Genomic DNA, 14600 nt, shown 5'->3' on the forward strand with positions numbered 1-14600 from the left:
TACCTCTAACTAAAAGGAATTCGACGTTCTTTTAAATTTTCAAAGTCTTCAATGATAGCTTCTATGCTCACATTTTTAGCAATTTCCCTCTCAATATATACCATTAACGTATCTGAGAGAAAAGCATCCTCCATTTTGCTCCGAAGCCTTGTTTGCACGATATTCATCGCAGAAAATGATCGTTCAGTAGTAGCAGTGGAAACCGGAAGAGTAAGCACAAGTATGATCACTCTAAAAACAAGGTTATATGTAACTGACTTGTTAGTCTTCACCAACCATTGACATAATTCTGGAATTGTTGATAAATTTTTGTAGTCGGACCCTTTGACTACATTATACTCATAATGCTTCAATTGTATCTCCAATTGCTCTTTTTCATCACTTGTAAAATCTTGGACATAAAACTTTTCAACTAATTTACATATATCCTCAATTCTGAAAGACTCCATTGCATTTTTAGGATTCAAGACATTACTAAGAAAGAGCAATTCCATAGCATCAGCATTAAAGCGCCCATTAATTTCTTGCAATTGTGAATCTATTGAAGCATAAAAGAGGTCCACTTGATAATGATGCTCAATGGTGAAATTGTCTTGATGAGCACGAGCTCGACCTCGTCTATTAATATACGGAGCATTGAAATCAGGAATATCAATATTTCGAAGTTCACAAAAAGATTTCACTTTTGTAAGTAAATCATTCCACTTGTTATCCCTCATTTGTTGAAGTAAATTCTTGGTAGATAATACAAGCTCCATTGCATTTATAATATATTGAGACTTACTTTGTAAAGCCTGACAAAGAATATCTGTGATCTCCATAATCTCTTTCATAAGATGCAAGATGAATACAAAATCAAAAGTAGTCATTTCATCATAAACAGATGTTGCATCTGCTCGTTGAGAAGGAAGTCCATCATCTATAATCTTAAGCAATACCATGCATGATGCACTAAACATCTTAATTAGGCCTTTCAACGATCTTAAATGAGAACTCCAACGTGTATCGGCAGCTCGTTGTAAAGTACCTATTTGATTAAGTCCACGTCCTGTATCAAGTTCATTAATAGCAATCAAATGTGCAATATCATCAGCATGAGCATTCTTTAATTCATCATTACGCTTACATGAAGAACCAACAATATTAACTATAAAAGTTAATTTGTCAAAAAACTGATGAATAGGTGTCATATTTTTTGATGCTGCTACTAATGCCAATTGTAATCGATGAGCAAAACAATGAACATAATAAGCACTTCTACAATCATTTATAATCAAAGCTTGCAATCCATTAAACTCACCCCTCATATTACTAGCGCCATCATAGCCTTGACCTCTAATATTTTGAACATCCAAATTGTAGTGAGCTAAAGCAGAATATATAGCATCCTTTAAAGTCAAAGCCGTGGTATCAGATACATGAACAAGCCCAAAAAAAAGTTCTTGAATGAATCCATTAGTATCCACGAACCTCAATACTATAGATATTTGCTCTCTTTTTGACTCATCTCGGGCTTCATCAACAATTATACAATACTTGGCAACTCCAATTTCTTCACGAATTGCATTTTTCACTCTCACCGAAAGCACATGAAGTATTTGTTTCTGAATATCATGACTTGTATATTTGGCATTTTTTGGAGCTTTCTCAATTGCCAGTGAAAGTTCGTCATTGTACTTGGTTAACACATCCAAAAATTCAAGAAAATTACCACGATTAGATGAATTTGATTTCTCATCATGCCCTCTAAACGGAATTCCTTGAAGTGCAAGAAACAACACCACATGTATGTGAGCCTTTAACCGAAGACGATTAGTTGCTACTTGTTCATCATTAAAATTATCGAATCTCCTTGATATATGTTGTGGTTGATTCATCAGATCCTCACATGCCTTTTCAGCATTACGATGGGGTGAAGATACATTATCTTTCCCTATATGGCCTAGAAAAGCACAAGCTTTTCCATTTCAAACTTTCTTCCAATTATCAAATCCATCAACGGTAAATGCAGTTTGATTTGAGCATCCTGATGGCTTGTTGAAGATAAAACATGGAAAACAATATGCTTTATCTTTAGCTGGTGAATACTCCAACCAAGGGAATTGTTCATACCAAATAGATTGAAATCTTCGAGGGTGCTTGATATTTTTATTTAAAGGATATTCTCGAAGAATAGGTTGATATGCCTTCATATTCAAATAAGCTCGACGAATTTCCTCATGTTGGTTGGGATGATATTCCCAAATTTATTGACGCAATCCTGGATCACGCTCTAAAGAATTGAGATCAACCACTTCAACTTCTGCATTTTTGAATCTTTTAGGAGGAATTTCAGGTGGAAGATTATTGTTATTTGATCTTGTTGATGAAGTTATAAGAGCCGCTGGATCAAGTTCATTTGCTCTCTTCCTTTGAAAAAATTTATCAATCGTTTTGGTTTTCCCCATTTGAAACCTTTAATACTGAAAAGCTGGAATTATTTCAAATAGGTAAATAATAATTAATAACAATAATATTAAATCAAATATTAAGCATAGTGATCGATCATTTCTCAGCCTAGAAGAACGGTGATGCTAATCATACCAGTCAGTTGTTACTATGAAAATACAAACAGGTACGTTTCGAAGCCAATAAGAGTATAAGACACAAAAAGCATGTTGCAGAAGAGGTGTAAGGAACATTGGTAGGCGATCAGCATGCTAATCTACACAACAATTTGACAGACATACAACCAGAACAAACTGTAGATATATATACTTGAATTAGAATATTAGATCATTATTAATAAAAAAGAAAGCTAAAAAAATAGCAGACTTGTTGCTAAAGTAATGATTTTCTTTTTCCCTTGAAGACCCCCAACTATTCTACGGGTAGAAAGGGGCAAAAGCGATTTTTAGACCTTTTTTTTCCATCAACGTCATCTGCGGACTGCGGGCAGAAAAACTTGCACTGATCTTCAAAAAGAAGCCAAAAAAAAACAAATAGAAAACTAGATAGATTTAGAAGGTACACGAAGAAGACACGAAGAAGACGCGCCCGTCACCCGACGAAGACACGAAGGGGAATAGGGGATCCTACGAAGTTTGCCGCCGTGCCCGTCGCCCGACGAAGACACGAAGAAGACGCGCGCGATCAGGACCCAACGAAGGCATTCTCGCGATTTCTAGGGCAACTGGAAGTTATCGGGTTGGTTTAGGATCCAATACATTAATAACCCATTAACCCTAAAACCTATTAACCATTAATCCTAACTCTCTAAAGGTTTAATCTAAATTTCAACTTGGGTTGGGGGGGTCATGGCCCCCCCGGGCCCCTTAATACATCCGCCTCTGCAAACTGACTTTTTAAATTTGATCGATTCGATTGATTTATTCGATTTAACTGAATTTTTGCTCACCCTTAATTTTTTTTCATTTATTATTAATTAAAAGTGCATCCCATCCTGTTTCTATATATTTTAATTTCTATTTTTTTATTTTTGATGTTATTTATAGTAATAATACGATCATAACTATACACAATTATAATAACTATAACTTCTTAACTATTACAACTATACAATTATAATAATTATGATCTCGTAATTACTATAATATAATATTGATAAAAATAAACTATCTTTGTTGCAGTGATTATTATTCTAATTACTATAATATGATATTGACATGTATTTATCAGAGATAAAATACTCATATTATAAGAGTTTTTAATTATAATTGTTACAATACAATATTATTATTATTAACTAAAGTCAAAATATTATTATAATATAATATTAATCAAAAATAAAATATCTATATTATATTAATTATTAATTATAATTATTTTTTAATATTAATTAAAGTTGAAAGGTTCATATTATAACCGTTATAAATTCGTAATTATTACAACAATATTAAAAATAAAAATAATTTTAAAAATAAAAATATATTGATGTAGATGAAATATCCTTTTTAATAATAAATCAAAAAAGAACACGCCTTCGATGATTCTAATAATAAAAAAAAGACATCTCTGGAAATTGAGTGAGCATTTTTCAAAGCTAAATACCACTAGTAAATTGCTCTAAATTTTAATATGAAATAATGATGACTCAAATAATATTGTTTTTTATTTATATAAAACTTCTAAAGTAGCTTTGGCCACGAACTTTAAAATTTTATTTTGGGTGGATAACAAACGATGGTACCTTATTACATTGACATGTCCCCAGAGCAATGGTGTCGCGGTAGGACATTCAAATTGTCGCTCAGACATTTACGGTTCGATCCCCAATTACGACGTATTTGTAAGAATTTTTCTCCAAATAAAAAGCGCAATCAAAGGATGCTAGACGTCTGGACTGACCGCTACGTGCACTTTCCGATTTACTCGGATGGCTAATGAGAAATTTCAATAAGACCGGATCGATCACCCCAGATATAGTCAAATTTCCGTAAGACCGGATCGATCACCCCAGAGATAGTCAATGGGACTAATTGAAATTTATCTTCTTTTTTTTTTATTACATTGGCATGGTCTATGGGAAAGTGAGCAAAAGACGTTGAAGAATTCAAAGCATGAGAGTTTTGGAGTAAATGTGTCGGCTAGTTCTAATTAGCTTTATATCCATATGCTCACACGTCCATTTGCACTACCGTTCTGCCGAGATCGTCTACTACCCATACGAAACATCCAAGTCAGTATGAAGTACACTTATAGCAATTGTGATAGCATGCACAAAGCAGTTCGGCAGCAACCTTGACAATGACCCAGCTACATCCACCATTAAGGAAATGATCAAATCTCTCTTCTTATGCTAAGAAAGAGCTCAAACAGGAATTTGTCAGCATTGAAGCCTTTCCTCATACTGCCAAAGACAAACTTGAATAGAAGAAAAGTCAAGAAACTTATGCACCAAGGGAATCTGCTCAGGTCAGTCATCCTGCTAAGGAGAAGGATTGCAAGTGTAAATGCTACTAAAAATGTTGCACATATCTATCTATATATATATATTATATGCAACACCAACCATGTACATTCAACTAGTAAAACAAAATGAACTAGCACACAAGCCAAGTTGATCTTTATTCAAAACACAAACCAAGCAAAGCCATTTTTCGTGTACCGAAAACTCCATCCTCCCTCCCACATTCCAGAAAGGGCCTACCCTAACACAATGTATCAAAAATGATATTATGTACAAGTTATCCAATTTGACCAACTCACAACACCCCAGATTCTTATTCTTGTAGATATATATATATATATAGTTGCTATCGTAGAAGTAAGAAACTAACCCCCAAAAAAGTACCAAGGTGTTCAATCAAACATACCTTGCGCGACGGCAAACACCTTCCATGGCTTCCACAAACATACCGGAGAACCCAGTCAGTGCCTGAAACACGCCGGGCAAACCAGTCTGTATATTGTTAAGGGTCAGCGAGCGAGTGATCTCCACTGCCTTGGCATGCCTGATCATCTCGTCTTCTACCTTCCTCTGGCACGCTGCGATCTCCGATTTCTTTTCTGCCAATGGGTCATGTGCGTCGAATGCCTGCCCGTCATTGCGGTGGGCATCGCCCGGAAGCGCAATGCCTACCATCGAGTAGGATCGGTAGTATTTTTTCTCGATGCTTCTCAGTGATGTGGATTTCTTCTCGAGCTCTTTTGAGTAAGTATCAGCCTTCTTCTTCAGCTTCAATTCCTCTGCCTGTTTCGTGTAGATGGCATGGATGACGTTCATGAAACTTTTGACAGCCTCGGAGGCCACAGTATCAGGTAGCCGGTCTAGAGCTTGCTTCCACTCGTCGCAGAAGGCTGAGAGCCCGGCCGCTGTAGGCGAAGAATGGTCTCTACGGTGCTCTTCGCTGCTGACTTGGATGAGTGTAAGCTTAAGCCAGCCAAGCAAAGCACGAACGTGATCGCGATGGTATTTGATGAGACGGTTGAAGCTTGAATGCCATGCTGAGACAGCAGCTTCAAGGTCACGTGTCGCCAACCGATGCAAGTCAGACGTTGGCTCACCGGCAAGGCCACCGTTCACAAGGCCTCGGACTTGCTGCACTATTTGGTGTTGAACATCATGGAAGTGATTCATTTGTCTCCACATATTCAGTACCCTAAGAACACATAAACATGAGTAAAACTTGGAAAAGACAATTGTGAATTTGATCAAAACAGAGACTCACTCGTAACAAATTTGAACCAGCTGCGGCGCGAGCTCGTCGTCGCGGACTTTGGTGATGGCAGAAGACGTGGTTGTGACTGCTTGAGATGTTACTATGATCAGTGATTGCAGTTTCTTTATAGAAGCCTTGGTCTTGTCCAGTTTAGCTTCATCCTTTCCTCGAAATTCCTGGCTCTGCAAAGACGACAGCTTCTTCTCATGCTCGATCTTTACACCTTCTCTTGCCTGTTCAACCAATCAAGAATATAAGACGAACAAACTAGAGAAAGCTTAAAGTTTTAGCCAACAGAAAAAACTAATGTTGGTTATTAGAAGTGTCTACGAGAAAATATATTTACCAAAGTTACTCTGATCCTCTTTCCTGCAACTGAGCATATGGCAACTTCGACCCATATGAAGTGTATGAACTCCTTGGAAAAGCTTAAGGAATTTTGAAGGATAGTATATAAACTCAATCTTAGTCCCTAGGGAGACAGGTAGACCTATTATGATGACGAAAATACAGCATGACTCACTGTTTTCTGCTAAGCTCCTAGTTATTCGAAAGAGTATTGCGGTTGATGAGTCTTGGTTCGGCGAAAACTACATAAGAAATTCATACAACGATTGCACCTTGCAAACAAATGATGACTACAAATGTGAACCAAGGAGGCAAATAATAAATATTTCTATGACTATAAAGTGTATTTTCGATTGATAACCTATGTTGCGGCATACCAACTTGTCTGAAGTGTAGGAAAGGTCAGTGTGGTACGGGGTGTAAAGGAGAACCGGCTTGGTAAATACTAGTGATGATCAACCAGAAGATATACTGCCCCTGCTGTTTTGAACTACTGAAATGAAATGAATGAGAAAATGAGACTTGTATGTCGATAAGCACGGTGAGAGATAAATATTTATCAAAAAGGAGGAGAAAAAGATAAGGACAAAAATCTTCCCAATTTGTATAAGCATGAACTACGACACTGTGCTTACATGTTCTAAATAGACAAGGCACCAAAATCCCATTTTTGATATTGTATCAGCTTCAATCCAGCTAGCACCACTCCAACAAAAGCAACAAGCCACATGCTATGTTGAATTTGCTCTTGGTAATTTAAAGTGCCTTATTGGCTACATAATACCGATTACTTCTCCCTCCCTGTCCCTACATTAGCAACTCTGGACTCGTCAAGGAATAGTTTTTAGTTTTCTTTCTCATGATGAATTAGCAATTTATCAACCATCACAAGAATGATTGTAAGTTAATCCATATCTTGAGGATTGATGAACTATACAAGATCCACTCAAATGGCAGCCAAGCCATGAATCATATGAGTTTCATAAAAACATAATTTGTTTTCATGTACCACAGCTTGGCCGATTATTACAAACAAGAAAATTTTGGACTCGTGTATGGAAGGCTGAAGCAAAATGAGCATATTACACATATTTTGTATAAAGATGAAATCTATTGTCATCGTGAATTACTTCGATCATCGATCGAGGAAAGATAAAGGTGGCTAGAAATGGAAGAATGGCAAAGACTGAATATAAAATATACTAAGGAACAGGAGGCCAGGAGACTATTGTCTCAATCCAGAATGGAAACTCTTACACAAACTAGTTTTCTAGCAATTACTTAAATTCCACTAAATGAACTTTTAACACTCTAAATGCAACTACAAATTCCTGAAATTGTATATCTACAAGCCAGATAGGTTTACAATCTGTACAATGTAATATCACAATGAAAGGGAAGAGCGAAATCGAGTTACAAACACTTAACTACATTGTGGAAGGAATATATATTACCTTAACCTCTTCGTAGAGCTTCTTTTCCCAAGCCAAGAGACGCTCCAAGGTGGAGCCAAGGCTTTTCCGGCCACCTGATTCCTCTAAAGCAGCTGTGTCCAAGCGATACCGAATTGCCAGCGGCGGCTTTGACGTCCAACTTGAAGACAGAGCGCTGAGGACACTGTTCGAGTGATACACCCTCTCTAAAGATCAATAAAGGCCAACAAATGGAATGCTTGAATCCTTAGCTTTAGAATAAGCTTAATTTCGTGGTTAACTGATCAAGAAGTCGATAACCCTGAAAACCTTGGGTGCGTTTCCACTTACTCTTGAGCTGCCGGAAGCTGCCGTCGAAGTGGGCGCGGCCAATCTCGAGGAGATCGGAGACGACGCTGCCTGCGTTGGAGGCCTTGACAAAGAGCTCCTCGATGGCAGCCGCAATCTCTGCCAGGTTGCGGTGGCGCACCACCACAGGGAGCTCAGCGACTGCTGAAGCAGATGACGAGATTGTCTCCTCCTGGATGCCGTTCTTCCACCTGGCGGAGGACGACCCTGCGTCCGACGCAGGTCGCGGACGAGACTGCACCGCCGCCGCTGCCGACGATGCGAGCTCCGAGGGCGGCGCCTGGCTGTGGGCGTAACCGGATCTGGTGGCCATGCTTTCGGTTCGAGAGAGAGTGTCCCTCTCGGCCTCCCGGTTCTCTCGCTGCTCTGGCTCGGAAGAGCTGGTGGGGCTGCTGCAGCGCTCGTCCCATTCGCTGCAGTACACCTCTTCCCTTCCCACTCGACCTTCTTCGTCTCGGGCCGATGGCCCTACGTCTGACTCTTCCCCTTCTTCTTCCGGCGGGAGGTGATGTTGGACGCGATTCCTCGCTTCGATCTCCGCCTTCTTACGATCAAAAAAATCGGAATCGGGGGGCGAAGGCGGGTAGCACTTCTCCCAATCCCAAGCGGACGAGGACTGAGAAGGAGTGGCGGCGTACGTCGAGTTCCACGGCGGTAACCGCGGTTGGCCGGCGTCGGATGTTGCTGCGAAAGACTGCTTTCGGAAGGAACGTGAGGCGGAAACGACGGAAGCAGGAGGGGAAGGCGACCGTGAGAAGCGATGGGAATGGAAGGGACGGTGTAAGGGAGGTGGCCCTGGTGTAGAGCGAGCGGAAGAGGGTTTAGGCATGGGTTTGGGAGCAAGGAGTGTGGAGCCAACTGCAGCAGTGGGGATGGAGGAGGTGTAAGAGCGGAGGAAAACGAGCGGGGCCTCCTCGGAGACAGCGAGAGGCTCGCCGAGTGCAAAGCGGGTGAGGGCGGAGCCAGTGAGCCGGAGGGAGTGAAGGTAGTCGGAATGGGCGGAGGCGAGTTGTTGGCGGCAGTAGACGGCCTCTTTCATAAGGCGGCGACGCTCCTTGCAGCGGCGAACGCATTCCTCGTTCTCCAGCCGCGACGCCGCGCAACCCATTTCTTCCCTCCACGACCGGCGTCAATGGCGGGCTGCACGAGCACCGACCAATCAGGGGACAGCCATTTCTAAGCACTAAATTGTGGGGAACCAGAAAGCGATAGCTCGATATATATTTCTCTTTTTTTTTTACCGAAATTTTGGACCATCGAATATATGAATTTTGTTTATCCCAATAATAATAATAATTGTTAATTTCTTATTTTAATAATCTAAATACCAAATTGTTAATGATTAATAATAGACTGGAGGCTCTCAGATTAAGACGGAACAGACTTACTGAAATGAGTAAGAATTGAATCTCGACGAGATCAAAATAATGTTTTCTCCTATTATGATCAACTGTAATTTCTCAATTTATTTCTTCACAGATGATTGTATGATCGATCAATGTAAGATCGTTGAGATGATGGATTCTATATGTTCTGAAATAATAAAGTGAAGATGTAGAGCAATGGCTTCCCATTAGTAATAATAATTTTAAAAAAAAACAGTGGAGCATTTTAGGGTTTTCCTTGGGGGCTAAGACAGGATCATCGTAAACAAAGGAAGATAGAAGAATAAAGTGGGGGAAAAAAGGAAGGACTTTACCTTGTAACTTTGTACCAACCAACCATGTGGACGGATGGTGCCCTTACTCTGCTCTCCTTTTGTTTCCATCCCCCATCGTCTTCCACTCATTCGCTCCACTCTAGGTCGATCGTTACACAGGAGTAGGATTTAGCCGATCAAAGTGTGTATAACTTAGAAAGTGGTGTTGGCCTAGAGCTTTATGGATAGCTTTGTTGGTGAAGGAACTGGATTCTTCCAAATGCTTCTTGGAAAGGTGTGATCAGATAAAGTAGGCAGGCAAAGTGGGAATAAGGTTCTTGTTCCTTGCATGTCTATAAAATTGCAAACTCACTAGATTTTATACCTTCATACATCTTTATATGAATCTACGGGCCAGGGAAACAGTCTTGTTTTCTTCCTTGGCTATGTGTTTCCTTAGTAAATCACAAATCTGCATAAAGTTTTCATGATAGAAAAGCTTCTCCTCCAAAGAAAGTTCATCAGTTGGCAAGGTAAAATTGAATTAGGGAAGCCAAACGTTGACCTCAAATACCTTGTGAGAAATTTTCTTAGTAAGAAGAACCAATGCAAGAAATATTTCGTCTCAAAGCTGCACGGCTAGGACCTCATTCCATGTATCTGGTATACCTGGCAAGCACCAATGCAAGCAATCATGGATCCCTTCAGTGCCTTTAATCTTGTACTTGGATATATGCCCTTCATCTCTCAGTTGAGATAAACCAGTGACGTCCAAGAGCACAACCCTTGTGCCATTTACGGCGCTCACCGCAGCAGCATCAATGGTGGCATCTTGTGAAACCGCATTTGCTCCAGTTAAGGGCCTGGAATTATCGCAAGTACCACCGGAATTCCACTCTCCATTGAAGAAATGCCTGGGAGATATTGACCGATAAAATGCTTTCAGTCTTGGATGGTGTGGCAGCTGGCTATCTAACCACTTCACTACACTGTGGATGGCGAAATCTTTGGCACTGCCCATGGCTGCAAGCTTCCTGTCAGTGTTGGGTGTTCCATTCAGAAACATGTCCCACCTATTGGCTCTGAGCTTCCCTCTGTTCCAGTGGTGACCAGTGTTGAGAACCAGAACATCAAATTTATGGAGATTTTGCTTCAAAAATGATGTTGGTCTATCAAGGTGCATCGCATAACTAGTAGCTGGATCTGACACATTCAGAGGTTCGACATCACAGAGGGTTGCAGACCAATAGTATAAGATGGTAGTGTTTGTGCTCGGGAACCAATAAGCCCAACCATTTGGTCGTTTGCCATTCGGACCCTTGGTAAAACCATACTGTGAACCAATATCTTCAACATCTGGTCTTTTTTTACCACCAGTGACCATACACATGAGTGATTGAAACTGTTGTCTCCCCAAGGAATCCCCTACAAGTGCGATAGTTTTGTCCTGCAACCTGAAAGATATCCAAATTTACTTCAGTATCTAGAATAAGATAAACCTTTGTCCAAGGATAAGATCATCAGAGATGCAGCAAAATATAGGGTCAAAACTAAATAAATAAGTAAATAGCACCTTCTTAAGAAATTGGAGCCCTCAAACTCTGGCATATCACAATTTTCCGGTTTCCATCTGAATTTCTCATAGGAGAAATCTGGACGCTGAGTCAATCTACACGACCAAGGTTTGGAGAGCCACTGTTTACATTCAAATCCAGAATACAAAGGTCTTCCCTTGTCTGCCACCCATTCTCCTTTTGCAAAGTTACATGCTAAGAGAAACAAACTAGAACCTTTTAGAAGATAGTTTCATAAACTTCAATGCGAGCAAAAAGTCAAGCATCATGAGCATGATAGATCTCTCTTTAACCTCTTGCATATAAGTTGATCTTAAAAAAACACAAAGCTACCTACGTTTGTTACAATTTGTGAATGAAAACCCTTACCAGCTTCTGTTTGTTTACTTGCTGTGGTAGAACCTTCAACATTATAGCTGGCAACTTGAACTGCCATTCCACTTGTCCGATGGCCAGCTGCCTCAACATCAGGAAAGTCTTCCATGGCCAAAGGTTGCTTATTCCCATAGTCTACCTTAGCAACTACAAGTAGAAAAAAGACAAACACCTTTGTATGATGCAAGAATAATGAATACAAAAACTCAAAAGAGAGAAAAACATACAAATGAAACAATGGGACAAACCTTGAGGAAATAAATCCAGGTCCTGTTGTTGGTGGAAAGAATCTTGGTATGGCATTCTTTCCCATTTCCAAATAAGGAGTGTTGTGAAGATGATGATGAGAGTGAGTGAAAGCTGCTTAACTTTCAGTCCATTTAGATTTCCCAAGTTCATCCCTCTACAAGAAAGATGAATCACTTGGCCAAAAAATTTGGATATTGCATCATAGGATACAGTTTCATGTCTGCCAAAGAAAAGGATGAACACGCGTTAAACTTGCACAATGATGCAGAGGAATAATTGAATAGCCTTCCAAAGAATAGAGAATAAAATTATTCAGAGCACCTACTTAAATCACTACTTAACCGGAAAGAAATCTATCCATCTTCTTGTCCCAATAAATTTGACTTGTTTCCTAGATGATGTATGCCTTTGCATTCAACTAACTTAATTTTGTAAGCTGCAGGTGATAACAACGAGAATACTAAACAGCTCAGTTTCCATAATGAGCTTTCTTATTTCCTTCCAAGCACTAGTGTAAACCAAAAAATAATAGAAAATATATATATTACCCATAATTTAAAGAATTTTCTTGACTACCAATAGCTTATGAAATCTCAATGGGGATTGCAACGGTTGTAGTAGGTAAATATTAAAGAAATCTCAGTTTCCCATGATGAGCTTCTGTGAGTTCCTTATAAATACTAAAGCTAAATATCATAAAATCCTTAAACGGAAGGTGCATTTAACCATAGAGTTGAAACCATAGGAATGCAAAAAATTATTGTGGTAGGTTGGAACAGCTGCAAATGTTGCTCCAAACAGAAGTTAGTGCAATAATATAATCACAGGACCATCTTTGTTTTCTTAGATAACTGACAGACATCATCCACTTCATAAATGAAAAATGGATAATACCGAGAAGATAACCAGCAAGCACGCAAAATTCAAAGGGACAAGGCACGTAATAAAATAAATTTGTAACTTCTGACCAAGACTAAATCTTCTTGTTTTTTTTTCCCAGTCAAAACAGCTTAGAGGATACCACAGGATTCAAGCTTTGCCATTCCAATCTGTTTTTACAGTTTTACGGGCCATCCTTCACTAGTGCTCCTAAAAAAAAGGAAAAACTTGATACTTATATGATGGAACTGAAATGTACAAATTTGTTGATGAAACTTCTCTACCTTAATTGGCATCCGAATTCATTAATTCATGGATGTGATAAAATCGAATCATCATCAACTTGCATGATAAAAATATTACCAAGAGGATACCTAAGGAATTAGATTAATACTTAAAATCGGTGATACAAAGTAAATCAAGGTTTAACAAAAGAGGATAGCCTGGTAGAGAGTATAACAGGGACTGATTATGTCACAACTAGCATTTAGCACCATATTTCCATCTCAATCAACCATGTTTCCCCAACGCCTTGCGGTGGCTGCTCTTCTTTCTCATGAACTCCAAGAAACCTACTAGTTCTGATCGAGAGACGTCAGAGATACAAATAACAAGTTTTATTGGACAAAAATCTAATTAAACATTTCAAGGAGGTTAATCTCAGACCAACCCGATCAAACTTCCAAATCAACATCAGCAATGATAGAAATATAGGAATTTAACTGAAGTTAAATCAATCAGACGTCCAAACCAGATGCCCGCCAAATCTCACGCGAGACTTGAATTAGAACTCTATGTAGCCAATAAATTAGGGAAAGTTTCAGTCATCAAAAACCGCACTTTCTATTGGCATCATCGACACCAAACGCTGCCGGGAGAAAGTTAGGGCACGCGATGACCAAATAAAAAAAAAAGAAGGATTCTTCTTGAGGAAGAGCAGATCTGTCCGTACCAATGCCGCGCGGGATCGAGCCGGAGCAGTCGAAAGCAGCGGCTGAGGCGGCGACGGATGGATTGGAGGAAGAGAGAGACAGTGTGGATGACAATGGTGTCAGGAGGAGCCGTTGAATTCTCCGTCGAAGCATAAATCGAAGTGGAAACCGACGTGCTGCCATCGTTGTTATCAGATCCTTTGTCTCCAACCATGCGATCTCATATTCCCCCCTTTTGTTTTCCCCGGTCGTGTTATCGTTTTCATCGTCGGAGAGTTGGAGCACTGAGGAAACTATGGTGGGCGGAAAATTATAAAAACAGGTGTTATTTTGATAAATTTTAAAATGTTACGAATTGAATATCTTCATTTAACCAATTTGAAATGATGTATTAAATATCAAATATAATTTTAATTCTATTTCTACGACTAATATGTGTTCAATTAATAAACAACATATATTGGATAAAAATTCAAAATGCAGCATCCCATTTTGATTTTTTTATGCGCTCTCTTATGTAAACTTGAATTCACATTGTAAACGCCCTCGAGGCATAGGTGAGTTGGTTACGAAGTCAGGCAATACTCGCCTGCGTCATAATCAATTGTACTTTCTCAATTTACCAATTTAGTGGTATCCAGAGCCAGATTTTACGATCCGTT

The 14600-nt window shown here is 39.4% G+C and overlaps 3 protein-coding genes across 3 annotated transcripts; all 3 read right to left on the reverse strand.

Moving 5' to 3' along the window:
* Positions 1 to 5: 5 nt before the first annotated feature.
* LOC141817499 (uncharacterized) lies at positions 6 to 1877 on the reverse strand. Its single transcript, XM_074705141.1, has one exon. It carries the CDS (start codon positions 1875 to 1877, stop codon positions 6 to 8), a length of 1872 nt encoding a protein of 623 aa, XP_074561242.1.
* Positions 1878 to 5097: 3220 nt separating this feature from the next.
* Positions 5098 to 9398, reverse strand: LOC141817498 (protein ROLLING AND ERECT LEAF 2-like). Its single transcript, XM_074705140.1, has 4 exons — positions 8273 to 9398; positions 7964 to 8148; positions 6171 to 6394; positions 5098 to 6101 (listed from the first exon to the last, which is right to left on the reverse strand). Exons 1-4 carry the CDS (start codon positions 9396 to 9398, stop codon positions 5306 to 5308), a joined length of 2331 nt encoding a protein of 776 aa, XP_074561241.1. The 3' UTR covers positions 5098 to 5305.
* A 1041-nt stretch (positions 9399 to 10439) lies between these two features.
* On the reverse strand, positions 10440 to 14071 carry LOC141817500 (protein trichome birefringence-like 14). The gene is made up of 5 exons (XM_074705142.1): positions 13959 to 14071; positions 12127 to 12347; positions 11873 to 12025; positions 11503 to 11698; positions 10440 to 11383 (listed from the first exon to the last, which is right to left on the reverse strand). The coding sequence occupies exons 2-5, from the start codon at positions 12275 to 12277 to the stop codon at positions 10555 to 10557; spliced, it is 1329 nt and encodes a 442-aa protein (XP_074561243.1). The 5' UTR covers positions 12278 to 12347; positions 13959 to 14071; the 3' UTR covers positions 10440 to 10554.
* Positions 14072 to 14600: the final 529 nt, after the last annotated feature.

Source organism: Curcuma longa, unplaced genomic scaffold (assembly GCF_044706935.1).
Source record: "Curcuma longa cultivar G26 ecotype Majalengka, Jawa Barat unplaced genomic scaffold, ITB_CL_G26_1.1 contig_20745, whole genome shotgun sequence".
In the NCBI taxonomy this organism is placed as follows: Eukaryota; Viridiplantae; Streptophyta; class Magnoliopsida; order Zingiberales; family Zingiberaceae; genus Curcuma; species Curcuma longa.